The sequence below is a fragment of the Theileria annulata genome, chromosome 1 (genome assembly GCF_000003225.4).
Source record: "Theileria annulata chromosome 1, complete sequence, *** SEQUENCING IN PROGRESS ***".
Taxonomy (NCBI): domain Eukaryota; phylum Apicomplexa; class Aconoidasida; order Piroplasmida; family Theileriidae; genus Theileria; species Theileria annulata.
The window spans coordinates 858,732-871,918 of NC_011129.2; the positions used below are offsets into that span (position 1 = coordinate 858,732).

The window sequence follows — 13,187 nt, forward strand, 5'->3', positions numbered from 1 at the left end:
AAATGTGTCTACACTGAAAAACAAAATTGTGTATTATACAAACAATTACTAGATATTTATTTGCTTAATTGAATAAAATATATTAAATTGTGATCGTTTACATAATTTGTTGTATAGTGTGTTATAGGGATTCCTGGTGTTTAGTTATTTTATGAACTCGTTAATTTTTTATTTACCGATGTACAATAGTTCATAGTTTAATTTATTGATTACACTGAGTTATATCGTATTATGATTCTTTTAAATGGTAGATCTTCACGTTTCAAGCTCCATAAATTGCGAATTCTATCGTATAAATTTCATAGTCTGACCAATGACATTAAAAACCATTCTAATCACATAGAGCACTTCTTAAATGACAATAATGTAGAAAACGGAGATTCCGATGATGAATCCTCCTCATATGATCATACATCCGCAGATTCCTCAACATTCGTTTCCGATTTTTCAGAATTTTCTGGAATTTTAAACAAAAGACTACTCAAATCACTAGAAAACAATGGATTTGTCAGAATTACGCATATTCAGAGGTCATCCATCCCCAAAGTATTGAATGGATCAACTACATTGATCAGGAGTCCTTCGGGAACAGGAAAAACACTGACTTTTATAGTACCCGCACTTCAAAGGCTAATTGATCCTCCAGATAATATGAAGATTACTAGAAAGGATGGAACTAAGGTAAGACAACATTTGTAAATTTACCAATAGGTCCTCATTATCACTCCAACTAGAGAACTGTCGTTTCAGATTTCTAAGGTGGCAGAAAATTTATCAAAACCGTTTCCCTGGATAGTAGTATCATGCATTAAAGGTGGAGAGAGCAGAAAATCAGAAAAGGCCAGAATCAGAAAGGGAATCACTGTGGTGATAGGTACCCCGGGAAGGGTGTTGGACCACATAGAAAGTACATCGTCATTTAAGTTAGACAACCTGGAGATGTTGGTTTTGGACGAAGCAGATCGGTTGCTTGACATGGGATTTGAAAGTAAAATAAGGACAATACACAGCTATTTACTGGATTCGAAGAAGTCGAATCGAGAAAATTCTGGGATCCAAATAGTCCTAACATCAGCAACAATAACAGAAAGAGTAAGGAATTTGGTTGAAACATGTTTTGATTCCAAACCGCAAATAATTGGTTTGAACGAAGGTATGAACCTTTTTGTTTAATTTGGTTTAGAAAGCAGTGAAATTCCAACTAAACTAAGATTGGAGTACGTCTTGGTGGACTGCAACAACAAATTCATGTGCCTGATCTCACTACTCCTAAAGTTCGTTAAAAACCGTGAAAAGGTATTTTTATAACTTTTAAAAACTTCAGATTATTGTTTTCGTTTCGAACTGCGATACTGTAAACTACTTTTATATGCTCTTAAAGTCATTAACGTGGCCAACATTAAACAAATCAGATAAAAAAGAAACGAACCCGTTAAGAAATTTTGATAAATCCATATTAAGTTCTGAAAATCAACACCTATTAAGTAACGGTTTTGACATAAACAAGAATAGTAAAAACAATATATTCAAAGTGCCGATTTTCAAATTACACGGTGATATGGAATCGAGTGAAAGGTGAGAAATTTTGAAAATAAAAAATTTAGATTCCCATACATGGAGCAGTTCATCAATTCTGAATGCTCGATTTTGATATCAACGGATGTGGCATCGAGAGGACTGAACTTTTCAAAAGTTGATCGAGTGATTCAATACGACCCCCCGCAGCAACTTGATGAATTCATACACAGATCAGGAAGAACTGCTAGAATCGGTGATTCAGGAACCTCTATTCTGGTTCTGATTAGACACGAAGTAGAATTTGTAAAACTGCTTAATAAAAGGGGAATGAAATTAGACGAGTTATCTGAAAATTCAGTCTGGAATGAAATTAAGCTGTTAAACTGTCCAAAGTATTTGAAAAAATTCAAGGTATTTACTTAGATTCAAAAATATGCTGTTTAGGGAGACTTGGTTGGGTTCATGAGAAACAGGATTTGTATTGACGTTAAGGAAGATGATGGTCTCTTAGATCTTGGGAAAAAAGCGTTCATGTCATCAATAAGGTATTTTTAGTAAATTAAAGACTTTTCAGGTCATACAAGACATATTCAAAGGAACTGAGGAAAGTATTCAACTTCAGGAATTTACACCTGGGACACTATGCAACGTCATTATGCCTGAACATGAAGCCGACGGAGTTGATGAATAGAAATCGTAAAGATTACAACGACCAAAACGTTTTAAAAGACCCTAGAAATTCAACAAAGAGGAAAAATAAGTCTAAAACACACTCTGATAGACCAGTGAAGCAGCCTAAGATAACGTTGAGTGAAGAATCAAATAAAGCAGCTGAACTAGCTCTAAAATACTTGAAGGAACATAAAATGATTTTGTAAATACATGATAAAATATTATACATTAAAATCTTAGCTTGGTATTCAAAATTTCATTTGTATTTCCCTAACAGATTAGACCACTGCTGATAAGACCAACCAGTAACAATGGACTGAAAGTTGACTTTGGCGCCACTACCCCTATCCCTAGCCTGAAAAATAATTTTAAACCACAAAATACCTTTATCATTATCTCGCCGTCAGAACCCTTGAAAATCTCAACCTCGCCGTTGGTTGCAAGAAAAGTCAGAGAGTACAGGTTAAAGCAAGTGTTGTTGAACCCGTTTTGAGGATCGCGGTCCAGAACAAACTCCCAAAATCTGACTGCTCTTCTTGAAGTTTGTCTTCTTAGAAGCTCCTTGATCTTCTCCACACGTTCTTTGGTTTCCAACTTATCATCATAGTCGACCAGAGTGTCGAGTTCGTTATATTGAGGAACGCTGGATGTCACTGAGCGTTTCTGCCTCTGCTGCGATAAGCTTTCATTAACAATTAGATCTGAGAGGGGAAGGTTATCCCAGGAGAGCGAGGAGAAAGCCAAGACTCCAGACTCAAAGTGCTTAGATAAGAGTACAAAGTCGAGTGGATTAGATGGATAATCTTGAGACGACATGGTAAGAGTGTGTTCGATGGATGGCTTTGAGAAATTCTCGAGGTATATTCCGATAATACAGTCCAAAAGCTCTAAAGCAGTGGCTTCATTAAGTTTGGCTGCCTTGTGTTTAATAATTGACGATATTTTGGCTCCGTGTTCGCAGGATTTTGTGATTCCCGTCTGTGTAAACACATTATTGATGATATACGCGTCCTTTTCCAGCGCTTCGTTAAGTTTATCATTATTTAAAAAACTCGATAAGTTTCCTGTTGACAGATTCTCGATGATCGCGTCGATTTCGTCAAATGAGAGTTTGTCGGTGACATTTCTCAAGGCGCTGGCATCCAATTCCTGCCTAGTCATTGAAACAAAAATTTCCAAAAAATCATAATAAATAATGTAAAAAATGATATATAATATAAAAAAATAAAATGTGTAAAAAATTAACGTGACTATAGTGTGGATTACAAGATTCCGTTTGTGAGCCTCTGATAGGTGTCGTACTGGACTGTGGAGAAGCTATTTACCGATGCATCTATGATTTCTGTTATTTTCCTTATACATGCTTCTTCTGATTGGTTGAGCATGAAGCGTTCCTTGAACATCTCGATTGTGTAGCTGGTACCTGCTAGGAAGCAGGGCATTTTATTGGCTGTGGTCATCATCTCAACCAGTAGAACAACTTCATCTACGTGTTTCCTAACCTCCAATAACCCTTTTGTAATAAGAGTCTTAAAGTATACAAAGTTATCTGGGTTTCCTCCCTCGATGACATCAAGATACTCTTTTGTGAGCTTGAAGGGTGAAGTTTCGAAGCTAATAAGTTTTCCTGGGAAGTTTGAAAGGCAAAACCCGTAGTCGATGTGAATTACATGTCCATATGGGTCCAGCAATATATTTCCGTTATGCCTATCCTTGACTTGGAGGAGATATGAGACTATGGAATATGCCGCGTGGCTTTCGATGAAGTTCTTCCTTGCCTCGTATATATTCGAGTAAAACAGCTTCTCAAAGACTGGCGCCAATGATTCTGCATTAAATTTCCTCTTTATTACATCCACTGAGTATGTATCATGGAGAAATTCCATGATTCCTGAATTTGAGCCTGTAACCAAAATCTCTATCGGTCTTAGCCACAGTGGCAGGTTTGCCTTTTCGAATATTCTTCTAAACGATTCCAAAACTTGGTTTGCCATTTTTTCTTGCCGCAGGTCATCATTTCCCTTGATTACGAATGCGTGTAGATCCCATGATTTCAGGTTTCCGTATGGTGATTTTCTTCTTATTTTCTCTTTCTTCTGGTCGAATGTTTCTGCAAAGACTATTTTCCTAACCTCTTGTGGACTAAGGTTCTTTACATTTAATGTTTTAGTTTCTCCATCTCGTGGTGTTTCTTTAGTTGGATCTGATTCTTCCTTGTCTACTGGACTCACATCTCTATTAGAAGTTGGTGATGATTCTTCTACATTTTGGTTTGGTGTGTTTGTATCTCCAACTTGTGGTGAGTTAACTATGTTAGGACTATTTTCCTGTGAATCTGGGTCTACTCTTGAATACTCTGTATTTTCATTTGATTTCGACTCTGTTTCTGATAAAGAATCTAGCTCAGTTACCATGTTCTCGTCAGTGTTGGAGTATGAGCTATGTCTGCTTACTGCGAATGAATCATCTGAGGTTTGCGTCTTTGCTGAGTAGTTATCTGAGGAATCTGTGTTCATTTTTTCTTCCGATAAGATGTTGTATCGATCTAGGGATTCTTGTGGCAGCATATCCAGGGCGTATCTAATGCACTCGAGTGGGTTCTTAATTGCTTCCACCTGTTCTGGTGTTAGCAATTCATAGTTAAGCAAATCTTGAACTATTGCGTCAAACACGTACAAGTCTTTCATTCCTGTTTCTCTATCTTTATTTGTGTTGTAAGAGATCAGCTCGATATCCTCGTCCAAATTTCCCATTTCGACATAAAACACAAAAGGTGCTCTCTTCCTTGAAAAGAAGATTTTAGTCTCATTTTCCAGTATTCTTAATATCTGGAGCAGCGCCTGGTCATTATTATGCACTGTGCTATATCCGTTAAGCTTATTACTATAGTTATTTTGTGGCTTATTTATAAAGTCAAATGGGAGTGAGAGTCCTGTGTATGCGAAGCTTTCTTCGTATGCTGCTACTATGCATCTTCTTAGCAGCATCCACTCGTTTAACGCACTTGCGAAAACTCTCAGTAGTGGGTCTCTTGCGTCTCTCTTCGATTCCGTCGTCAATAACGACGAGTTCTGCATGCACAGCTCAACAAAGTTGTTTAGCGTGTTGAAATAGTTTAGTCTTCTCTGCTTCATCATCAGCTTCTGGAGCTCCAGGTGTAAATCCTGCGTGTAATCTAGAATCGGGTGTGTTTCCAACACTATTGCGTTACCCAGTTTCGGGTGTACTCCAACCAGCTTTACTTTTGATGTCGGCGTAGATAGCATGAATGTGTTATGAACTAACGAGGTTGGAATTTTTGCTCCAAGCAACGAGTTTACGTTTGTAAACAAGTTGTACAGGTCTGACTTCTGTTGAGTCCTTCTAGAAAATGACTCGAGTAGAAGACGCCTATCCAACAGACATGGGAATGTTGTATTTTCTGAAATCGACATTTCTGAACTTGGTCTTGAGAACGATACTGGCGTAATTAGTTTTGAATTTACTACCGCCATTTCTGTATCCTGTGTCATCTTCTGAGTCAGTCTATCACATTCTAAAAATAAATTATTAGTGTTTAAAATACTTGGGATGTGGTCGTCGATTGCTGCCTGGTAGAACCATGACAGTTGGAGTGCGAAGTGCATTGATACTGAGGCTTTATCCAGCAAGAAGCGATGTAGTGACGATTTTCCATATTTCGATATTGACAATTGACTATAAATTATTAAAATTTTATACTTACCATAATTGTGGTAGATAGTATGATATTTCCTCGTCTGTTCTTTTTGTGTATAGCATATTTACTAGGTACTCGTGTACTCCCGGTTCCTTCTTATGATACAAGTGATACATGTGCATAAATGCATCGAAATAATCATTTTGGTACAGCTCTAGTAGGCTTCCGCAATCTACTGTGATTTCTGTTATATCAAGTGGATTCTCGCTTGTTCCAAACTGTTGCGATCTTCTTGAGCTTTTTCTTTTTGATCTTTCTGTCGATTCATGTGATTTACTTGAGTGTTTCGATTTCGAGGATTCTGTTCTCTGGCTCAACGATTTCGTTCGTGAATCATTTGTCTTCGTAACATCTAAAAATTTACCATTAACAAATCATTCTTACCTTTAAGATGCAACGATCTTTCAAAATCGTTAAGTAGAGAATCATCTACTTCCATTTGATTGTGATTTAGTTGATTATTTGGTTCTGTCACCTTTTCATCGGGTTCTACAGACTCTTCATGTTGTTTAGATTCATCTGAGTTCATGTGATTAAGTTCCGATTCTTTATTATAAAAATTATGATCAATTTCATGGACTTCCAAACTAATAGCTGTATGGAAGGATAGGCTATCAAGTTTTTTTACATTTTCTTCTTCCACATCTTCACTTATTTCTTCTTTTAAAGCAGGTTGTTCCAAATAATCATCTTTATGTTCTGGGTCTGATGAATTGGCTGTGGATAACGATTCTGGATTGACATCAGGTGAGTCTGTTGGATTTATATCTTTATTTTCCTCCTCTTCCATTTAAAATATTTATTTAAAGTGTATTTATTTTATTTATTGAAAATGATAGCAAAATAAGATTAAAAATCATCATATTAAAAAATGCCAATAATAATAACGCTATACTGTAGTTTAAAATGACATTATTATTTTGAATAAATTGAAATATATATTAAAAATAAAATAAATGATTTTATTGTGAAAAATAAATCTACAAACTAATTTACAATAAAAATTTTACACAATATTTATAATTATTATCAATTAATTTTTATTTTTTAACTTCAAAAAATTTTCCATGAAAACTTTTATTTTATATTATTTAATTTTAATTTTAATGTTTAATAATATTTTTTCCTATCAAAAATTTTATTTTCCAAACTTCATTTAATTTATTTTCTCCCTTGTTATTATATACAAATCTTTATTTTTTTCTTTTTTTAATTATTGTTTTATATATTGTTTATTTATCATGGATTTCCCCTCGAATTCCTTTTCATTATCTCACCGAAACTTTTCTGATTCCAACAATTCTCAAGAATACTTTATCCGAAATCAAAATTTCATTAGGAACAATTTATCTGACAGTTTTCTCTCCAGAAACAGTAAATCTAGTAATTAATTTATCCTTTTCAGAGAGTCCATTTAGTATTCATCACAAAACTTTTAACACAGACCCTGTCGATTCTTTAAACTTTGGAAGGATGGTTCCTACTAGGTTTCAATTCTATTTAAATCAGCTTAATTTTCATTAGAACTGATGGTTTCCGTTCTATGCATGGCCTCATAGAGTATATTTCCTATTGTTTATTCACTCATTTATAGAATGAATAATCTAATGCATGACTTCCTCAACAAATCACTGAACATGAATGGCTGGTATCTTGATTTTATCATCATATTATTAGCCTATCCATGGAAGAGGAACTTTCCTTAATCGAGAACATAAATAATCAACAAAAAGCTCTGATGAATGTATCTAAAATTTATTTATTACCGTTATTAGGTTTCAGAAAACCTGTCATTCCTAGAACTACTGGATGAAACAAATAATAGTTTCAAAGAAAAGATGAAGATTTATAAATAATTTAATTTATTAAAACACACACTATGCTAATCAAATCGTGTTGTTATATAATAATGTACATTAAATATTAAACTTTAGTCACAGGAAATGGTGTCACATCTTTGATGTTTTCCTTCATCGTCATTAACATGACCAGGCGGTCAAATCCAACCCCAAATCCTCCATGAGGCAAGTAAATGTTCTTTCTGAGATTAATGTATCTAAAAACCAATTATTAAAAGATTAAACTACTTTTCATATTCTTCTCCACTAACTTTTCTTTCATCCATCTTCCTACATAATTGTTACAATTTATTAGAAACCTTTTCAAAACTTCATATTCATGCTCTCTAATAGAGCCTCCTGCTATTTCGTACCCAAACGGTGCCAAAATATCAAAATTTTCCACCGTAATCCTGGAATTTACACTTCCGTCAGTACGCCTATAATCAATTTTAACAAACAACTATTATCACTTCATATAAAAAGGTGTTATTGATTCTGGAAAGTTTGTTATTGCAATAATATCTTTGTCAAAGTGTTTAAGAAGTCTCCTTTCCTGAGGCTCTGAAAGTCTCTTTCCCCATTCAAACACTTTATCCTGTTTATCGGAACCAGAATCAGTCTAAATTCATAGATATTAAAAACGGTTTAATACCTCATTTAGAATATTTACTGCTTGATCATATGTTATGAGTTTTATGTTAGCTTTTGACTGAAAATCAATTAAATACCTAAGGAATACCAGGTGAACCAAAAAGTCCTTGTATTTATCATTAAAATTATTCAAATAGTTTACATAATCTCCATGTTTTTGGAGTATATAGGTTGCACATCCTCTAACCATCTCTTGAATTAAGTTTATCATTCCCTATCAATTAAAGTGAAATTAATATATACCTTTAACGATGCATCTGGCAATTCAGCCTCGATCATCCAAAACTCATTTGCATGTCTTATCGTCTACAGAATTAGTTTTAATAATTATGAATGAAAGTTAAAACTAACATCTGATCTTTCAGCTCTGAATGAAGGTCCTATTTTCCAAACTTTTCCTAAACCATAGCAGGCAAACTCCAGTTCCATTTGTCCAGTGGAACTCAAGTTTACAGGTATATTCTATTAATTAAATGTATTAGGGTCTATACCTTTTCTGTATTTTCTGAACCAAGAGTATCCAAATTTGTTCCATCACTCGCGGTTTTCAACTGAATTCTTGTTATTAAACAAACTTACTGTCAGTGGGACTAAATTCTCGCAATTCATGTGTGTTAAACACGGCGTATCTACTTCAGTGAAGTTTTTGCTCTGAATGGAATATTTTCTTTTAAACGCACTTGAAAGAACTCATGAATATATGATTTTATTGCACTTCTGATCCCGATAATTGAACGAAACTGTTTGTTTCTGAATCTGAAATGTGTGTATTTCCTCAGATATTCATCTGAGTATTCAATGTTTGGGATAACTGGGTTTTCTAATTCATTTTCAGAATATTTATGTATTTTTAATTTATGTTCTGGATTATCGTGATTAATGTACAAATCAAAGTCCGATAGTGATCTTTCTGAGGGCACTCCTCTTCTTTTATCTATTGTTCCTGCTGCGTATATATGATCTCCGTTTTTAAGGAGTTCTAATTCCTTGAAATTATTCGCTTTGTTTACAACAATCTGTAGGTTTGCCAGCGTTGAGCCGTCATTTATGTCAATAAAGTAAAGATTTTGTGAGTTTATGCGTCTAATTTCCTGCACATATCCTCTAGTATTTACTGTAAATGGCACGCCTATTGGTGTGTTGGATTCTTTGCACATATTTAAACATTGAATTAATTCAGAAATTGTAACAGAATTTTTTTCCAATGGATTTACAGTTTTACAATCTGAATTTTAACTATTAGATATGTCATCAAACCTGTTGAAGTGCAATCATTATCTACAGAATCCAACTCACTTACATTATTGCACTGAAAGGAGGCATGATCCTGAATACTAAATGAATGGCTAACACCTTGTTTGAAATTATCATTTATAGAATTATTTTCCCGAAAATTACACAAAATAAATGATGTGTTTAAATTATTATGGAATTTAGGGCGGAATCCTGATGCTGAAGAAAACGGCTGTATAAAAACCAGTAGATTTACAAATATTTTACAAAAAATTATCAAAATAAACATAATAATATATATTCACATTTATATACAATGAGGATAAGTAACAGTTAATGGATTCCTGTTGTCAAACACACCATAATGAGATGGAGTAAACTACTTAAAATTCATAAAAAATCAACTTAATATATAAATGTTCATTAAAAATTGACAAATTAAAATCCTTCATTTAAAAGAACATACTTTTTGTTCCATCAAGTGTATTTAAAATTTCTATTCCATTTTCGGAAAATACTACATATTAAAACTACTTGAATATGGCTTATATAATATTTGACACGACCAAAAGTTTATGATTTGGGATTAAATTGCCCATGATACAATGATAGATAAAATACAATATGTAAGAAGAGTGAGGTTTATGAATAGCCCTGTGATTTTGTCCTTAATTAATGACCTTATGATAAATAGAGATAGTGATGTCCCTAACAGCGATCCACATATTGGTGGTATAAACATTTTCCCTGGTAAATCTATTTTGAATGAGAATCTTGAAAGAGTCGCTATCGACATTGACATTGTTAACAGATTGGACGTAGCTGAGCAGGAGATCGGTGGCACGTTTAGGTACTGTAATAATGGAATAAGGAATATTCCTGAGCCTATTCCTATTGTACCTGACATTAATCCAGAGAAAATGGCTACCAGTGTATTCAAGAAAATAATGTGTATTCCCTGTTCCAAAAATTTGCTAAACTTTGTTTCTTTTTTCTCTTTTTCTTTCATTTCTTCATCACCATCACCTTCATTTGTTTCATCGTTTTCTTTAAACAACCTGAATGACATCCTCAGCCTAATTGAAAAATACAGTCCAATAAAGAAAAGCAAAACCAATATAGGAATAGGGGTGAATGAATCTTCAAATCTTACACATATATAGTACAATATGATACAAAATGCTATTAGGGCAAATGAAATGGACCTCATTTTAACTGTGTGTAAACTAGATTTATCATATGCCCCTAAAATCGTTGATATTATTCCTTTATTTACACCTTCACCATTTGAGCTTTCAACAACAATGTTTTCAAAATTTTTAGATTCTAATTTCAAATTTAGCTTTGTTTTACTACTTTTATACATTAGGTACAGCTTTATAAATGTAAGAAGTATAGATAAAAGAACCACAGATGTGAGTAAGATTTTGAGGTATTTTTTTGCATAAAAGTGTAATCTAGTTCCTAAATTTGTGCCTACTATACAAGATGGGAGAAGAGAAAGCGCTAGAACAAAATAAACCCTGGGAGTTTCAGGTGTTTTAAGTGTTAAATCAGAATGAGATTCTTCATCTGGTTTATTAATCCTTCTCTGTTTAACTAAAATATAAACATCATTGCATATATGGTATGTTGTTCCCAAAAAAGACGTAATTAGAATTGAAATCTTTGATAAGTAAACTCCAAGGGCTACATCATGGTATAAAACTCCAAGAATTGGGACATAAAGAATCCCTCCTCCAATTCCGATGGCTACTGAGAGAGATGAAACAGCGCATACTATTATAAATGAGTATAGGGAGTTGCAGTCGAACTCCATCTATGAAATCATGAACATATCTAAATCCTTGTGTGTTGCGATACAGTTATAATAAAATAATGTAAAAATAAGAAAGTTACTATTGTACATTAAATGAAACTAGTTTAATATTAAAATGTATTAATGAATTTAAAAAGATTTAGTAAATTCAATCATATTATAGAATCTTATCAGGTATCAATGACTTAGAATATAGTGTGGCCAACCTACAAAATAAACCATAAAGGTACTTCAAAATGTTAAAAACCTTTTAGATGTTATTTTTCCTAATGTTTTCCTTTTCTTTCCTGGAATTTCTATATTTTTAAGAACATTATAAAAGTTATCCTCTGAAATCTTCAAGGATTCTATGACTTCATATGGTTTTGCATACCTACATATGAAATGTTACTTTTTCTTTTACTTTTTTATTAATTCTATAGCTTCATCTTTCCCTATATTTGGCACTTGTAGAAGTTGAGACAACCATCTATGATTATTTGATAAACTGTTTTGATGATGTGTTTAAACATACATTTTTTTCATCATTTCCGGTTCATCCTTTGCAATTTGGTTATTCTTTAATTTAAATTTTGTAAGATTTCTTCTTGAATAGCTGGTCCTCAGAGATTTAGCAGAAACCGCAACGATATTTGCCTAATAATTATATTTTAACTATTGAATCAAATCTTACCAAGTCACCATCATCATCAGTTTCAATTGTATCAACATTATGGTAGATTAATAAGTAAGTTTCGAGCTCATTTATGATTGATATTAGCGATTGGTGGTCATTATTTTTATAAGTTGAGTTTGATGATCTTTGAACATTACCTTGATCAGTCATAAATAAATCTTTTGTTCCATGTTTCACCAAAACAAACTTGATGTTTTGATTAGAAACCTTAAAACGTTCCATTATACCAGATATATATGTTTTAATATGTTCTAAACCATTGGATTTGAAAACTTCCTTAGTGAGAATTAGAAATACTACTACCACTCCCATCACAGTATCAGTGAATTCTTCTTCATTTAGTTCATATTTAGGACTTGAATACTACAAATAATTAATTTATAAATTAGTTATGATATATAAGAAACTTACGGGGCTGAATGACCTGACTGGCGATATATCGATAGATTTATCTTCTAATGAGTCAACAACTAGAAATTATAGATTAAAAACCAATTTAACGATTTATTATATATAATCTATAAATTAATACCAGTTGGTCTCTTTGAGAAAGATATATCAGAATGTGTAAGGTAAGGGTAATTTGCAGTTAAAACCAACACATCATTGAGATTACGCAATAGCTTGTAAACATCATCCGAAATTAAGTTATCATAGTTGTTTACAAAGAATTCGAAACAGCCAGATAAAAATACTTCATGATGTTTAATGAGAGCTGGTAAATTTTTAAAGGAATCTGAAAGTTTTGAAACCCAAAGTCCAATACGCAAATCCTTTTGAGAATCCTAAATAATTTTAATAATATTGATTAACTTTATAAAGTAATGATAGTTGAGAAAGATCCTTACCATCAATGGAATCAAATTTTAATAAATTATAAAGATTAAATCCAAACTATCATTCTAAGAAGATATTTAATTTAGTTTAATTTAGATGTGTAAAATAATATTAATGGAATAATTAATTTTTATTATTTTATTATTGTGCTATAATGAGGAAAGAATCACTCAGGAACAATTTATTCTAAATATTCAAATATATTTTAAATATCTGTTCAAT

At 32.8% G+C, this 13,187-nt stretch overlaps 7 protein-coding genes across 7 annotated transcripts, besides 11 other annotated features; 2 read left to right on the plus strand and 5 right to left on the minus strand.

Moving 5' to 3' along the window:
- Positions 1 to 231: 231 nt before the first annotated feature.
- On the plus strand, positions 232 to 2,396 carry TA05845 (DEAD-box family helicase, putative; the record flags this gene model as incomplete). The annotated part of the gene is made up of 7 exons (XM_948862.1): positions 232 to 681; positions 712 to 1,153; positions 1,184 to 1,296; positions 1,325 to 1,575; positions 1,605 to 1,929; positions 1,963 to 2,063; positions 2,093 to 2,396. The coding sequence occupies 7 exons, from the start codon at positions 232 to 234 to the stop codon at positions 2,394 to 2,396; spliced, it is 1,986 nt and encodes a 661-aa protein (XP_953955.1).
- Positions 2,397 to 2,460: 64 nt separating this feature from the next.
- TA05840 (uncharacterized protein) lies at positions 2,461 to 3,351 on the minus strand (the record flags this gene model as incomplete). Its single annotated transcript, XM_948863.1, has 1 exon — positions 2,461 to 3,351. The coding sequence occupies one exon, from the start codon at positions 3,349 to 3,351 to the stop codon at positions 2,461 to 2,463; it is 891 nt and encodes a 296-aa protein (XP_953956.1).
- A 101-nt stretch (positions 3,352 to 3,452) lies between these two features.
- Positions 3,453 to 6,698, minus strand: TA05835 (phosphatidylinositol 4-kinase, putative; the record flags this gene model as incomplete). Its single annotated transcript, XM_948864.1, has 3 exons — positions 3,453 to 5,886; positions 5,915 to 6,260; positions 6,293 to 6,698. 3 exons carry the CDS (start codon positions 6,696 to 6,698, stop codon positions 3,453 to 3,455), a joined length of 3,186 nt encoding a protein of 1,061 aa, XP_953957.1.
- A 451-nt stretch (positions 6,699 to 7,149) lies between these two features.
- Positions 7,150 to 7,764, plus strand: TA05830 (uncharacterized protein; the record flags this gene model as incomplete). Its single annotated transcript, XM_948865.1, has 6 exons — positions 7,150 to 7,282; positions 7,314 to 7,395; positions 7,433 to 7,468; positions 7,503 to 7,556; positions 7,586 to 7,652; positions 7,684 to 7,764. 6 exons carry the CDS (start codon positions 7,150 to 7,152, stop codon positions 7,762 to 7,764), a joined length of 453 nt encoding a protein of 150 aa, XP_953958.1.
- A 67-nt stretch (positions 7,765 to 7,831) lies between these two features.
- On the minus strand, positions 7,832 to 9,922 carry TA05825 (asparaginyl-tRNA synthetase (chloroplast/mitochondrial precursor), putative; the record flags this gene model as incomplete). The annotated part of the gene is made up of 11 exons (XM_948866.1): positions 7,832 to 7,964; positions 7,996 to 8,037; positions 8,067 to 8,186; positions 8,220 to 8,368; positions 8,402 to 8,614; positions 8,644 to 8,706; positions 8,752 to 8,862; positions 8,892 to 8,951; positions 8,980 to 9,051; positions 9,081 to 9,625; positions 9,658 to 9,922. The coding sequence occupies 11 exons, from the start codon at positions 9,920 to 9,922 to the stop codon at positions 7,832 to 7,834; spliced, it is 1,773 nt and encodes a 590-aa protein (XP_953959.1).
- Positions 9,845 to 9,922: a sequence feature (Signal peptide predicted for TA05825 by SignalP 2.0 HMM (Signal peptide probability 0.802, signal anchor probability 0.002) with cleavage site probability 0.480 between residues 26 and 27).
- Positions 9,923 to 10,219: 297 nt separating this feature from the next.
- TA05820 (uncharacterized protein) lies at positions 10,220 to 11,452 on the minus strand (the record flags this gene model as incomplete). Its single annotated transcript, XM_948867.1, has 1 exon — positions 10,220 to 11,452. One exon carries the CDS (start codon positions 11,450 to 11,452, stop codon positions 10,220 to 10,222), a length of 1,233 nt encoding a protein of 410 aa, XP_953960.1.
- Positions 10,226 to 10,285: a sequence feature (9 probable transmembrane helices predicted for TA05820 by TMHMM2.0 at aa 13-35, 45-67, 100-122, 132-151, 206-223, 228-247, 289-311, 361-383 and 390-409).
- Positions 10,304 to 10,372: a sequence feature (9 probable transmembrane helices predicted for TA05820 by TMHMM2.0 at aa 13-35, 45-67, 100-122, 132-151, 206-223, 228-247, 289-311, 361-383 and 390-409).
- Positions 10,520 to 10,588: a sequence feature (9 probable transmembrane helices predicted for TA05820 by TMHMM2.0 at aa 13-35, 45-67, 100-122, 132-151, 206-223, 228-247, 289-311, 361-383 and 390-409).
- Positions 10,712 to 10,771: a sequence feature (9 probable transmembrane helices predicted for TA05820 by TMHMM2.0 at aa 13-35, 45-67, 100-122, 132-151, 206-223, 228-247, 289-311, 361-383 and 390-409).
- Positions 10,784 to 10,837: a sequence feature (9 probable transmembrane helices predicted for TA05820 by TMHMM2.0 at aa 13-35, 45-67, 100-122, 132-151, 206-223, 228-247, 289-311, 361-383 and 390-409).
- Positions 11,000 to 11,059: a sequence feature (9 probable transmembrane helices predicted for TA05820 by TMHMM2.0 at aa 13-35, 45-67, 100-122, 132-151, 206-223, 228-247, 289-311, 361-383 and 390-409).
- Positions 11,087 to 11,155: a sequence feature (9 probable transmembrane helices predicted for TA05820 by TMHMM2.0 at aa 13-35, 45-67, 100-122, 132-151, 206-223, 228-247, 289-311, 361-383 and 390-409).
- Positions 11,252 to 11,320: a sequence feature (9 probable transmembrane helices predicted for TA05820 by TMHMM2.0 at aa 13-35, 45-67, 100-122, 132-151, 206-223, 228-247, 289-311, 361-383 and 390-409).
- Positions 11,348 to 11,416: a sequence feature (9 probable transmembrane helices predicted for TA05820 by TMHMM2.0 at aa 13-35, 45-67, 100-122, 132-151, 206-223, 228-247, 289-311, 361-383 and 390-409).
- Positions 11,384 to 11,452: a sequence feature (Signal anchor predicted for TA05820 by SignalP 2.0 HMM (Signal peptide probability 0.016, signal anchor probability 0.976) with cleavage site probability 0.008 between residues 23 and 24).
- Positions 11,453 to 11,683: 231 nt separating this feature from the next.
- Positions 11,684 to 12,440, minus strand: TA05810 (uncharacterized protein; the record flags this gene model as incomplete). The annotated part of the gene is made up of 4 exons (XM_948868.1): positions 11,684 to 11,825; positions 11,856 to 11,921; positions 11,967 to 12,088; positions 12,126 to 12,440. 4 exons carry the CDS (start codon positions 12,438 to 12,440, stop codon positions 11,684 to 11,686), a joined length of 645 nt encoding a protein of 214 aa, XP_953961.1.
- Positions 12,441 to 13,187: the final 747 nt, after the last annotated feature.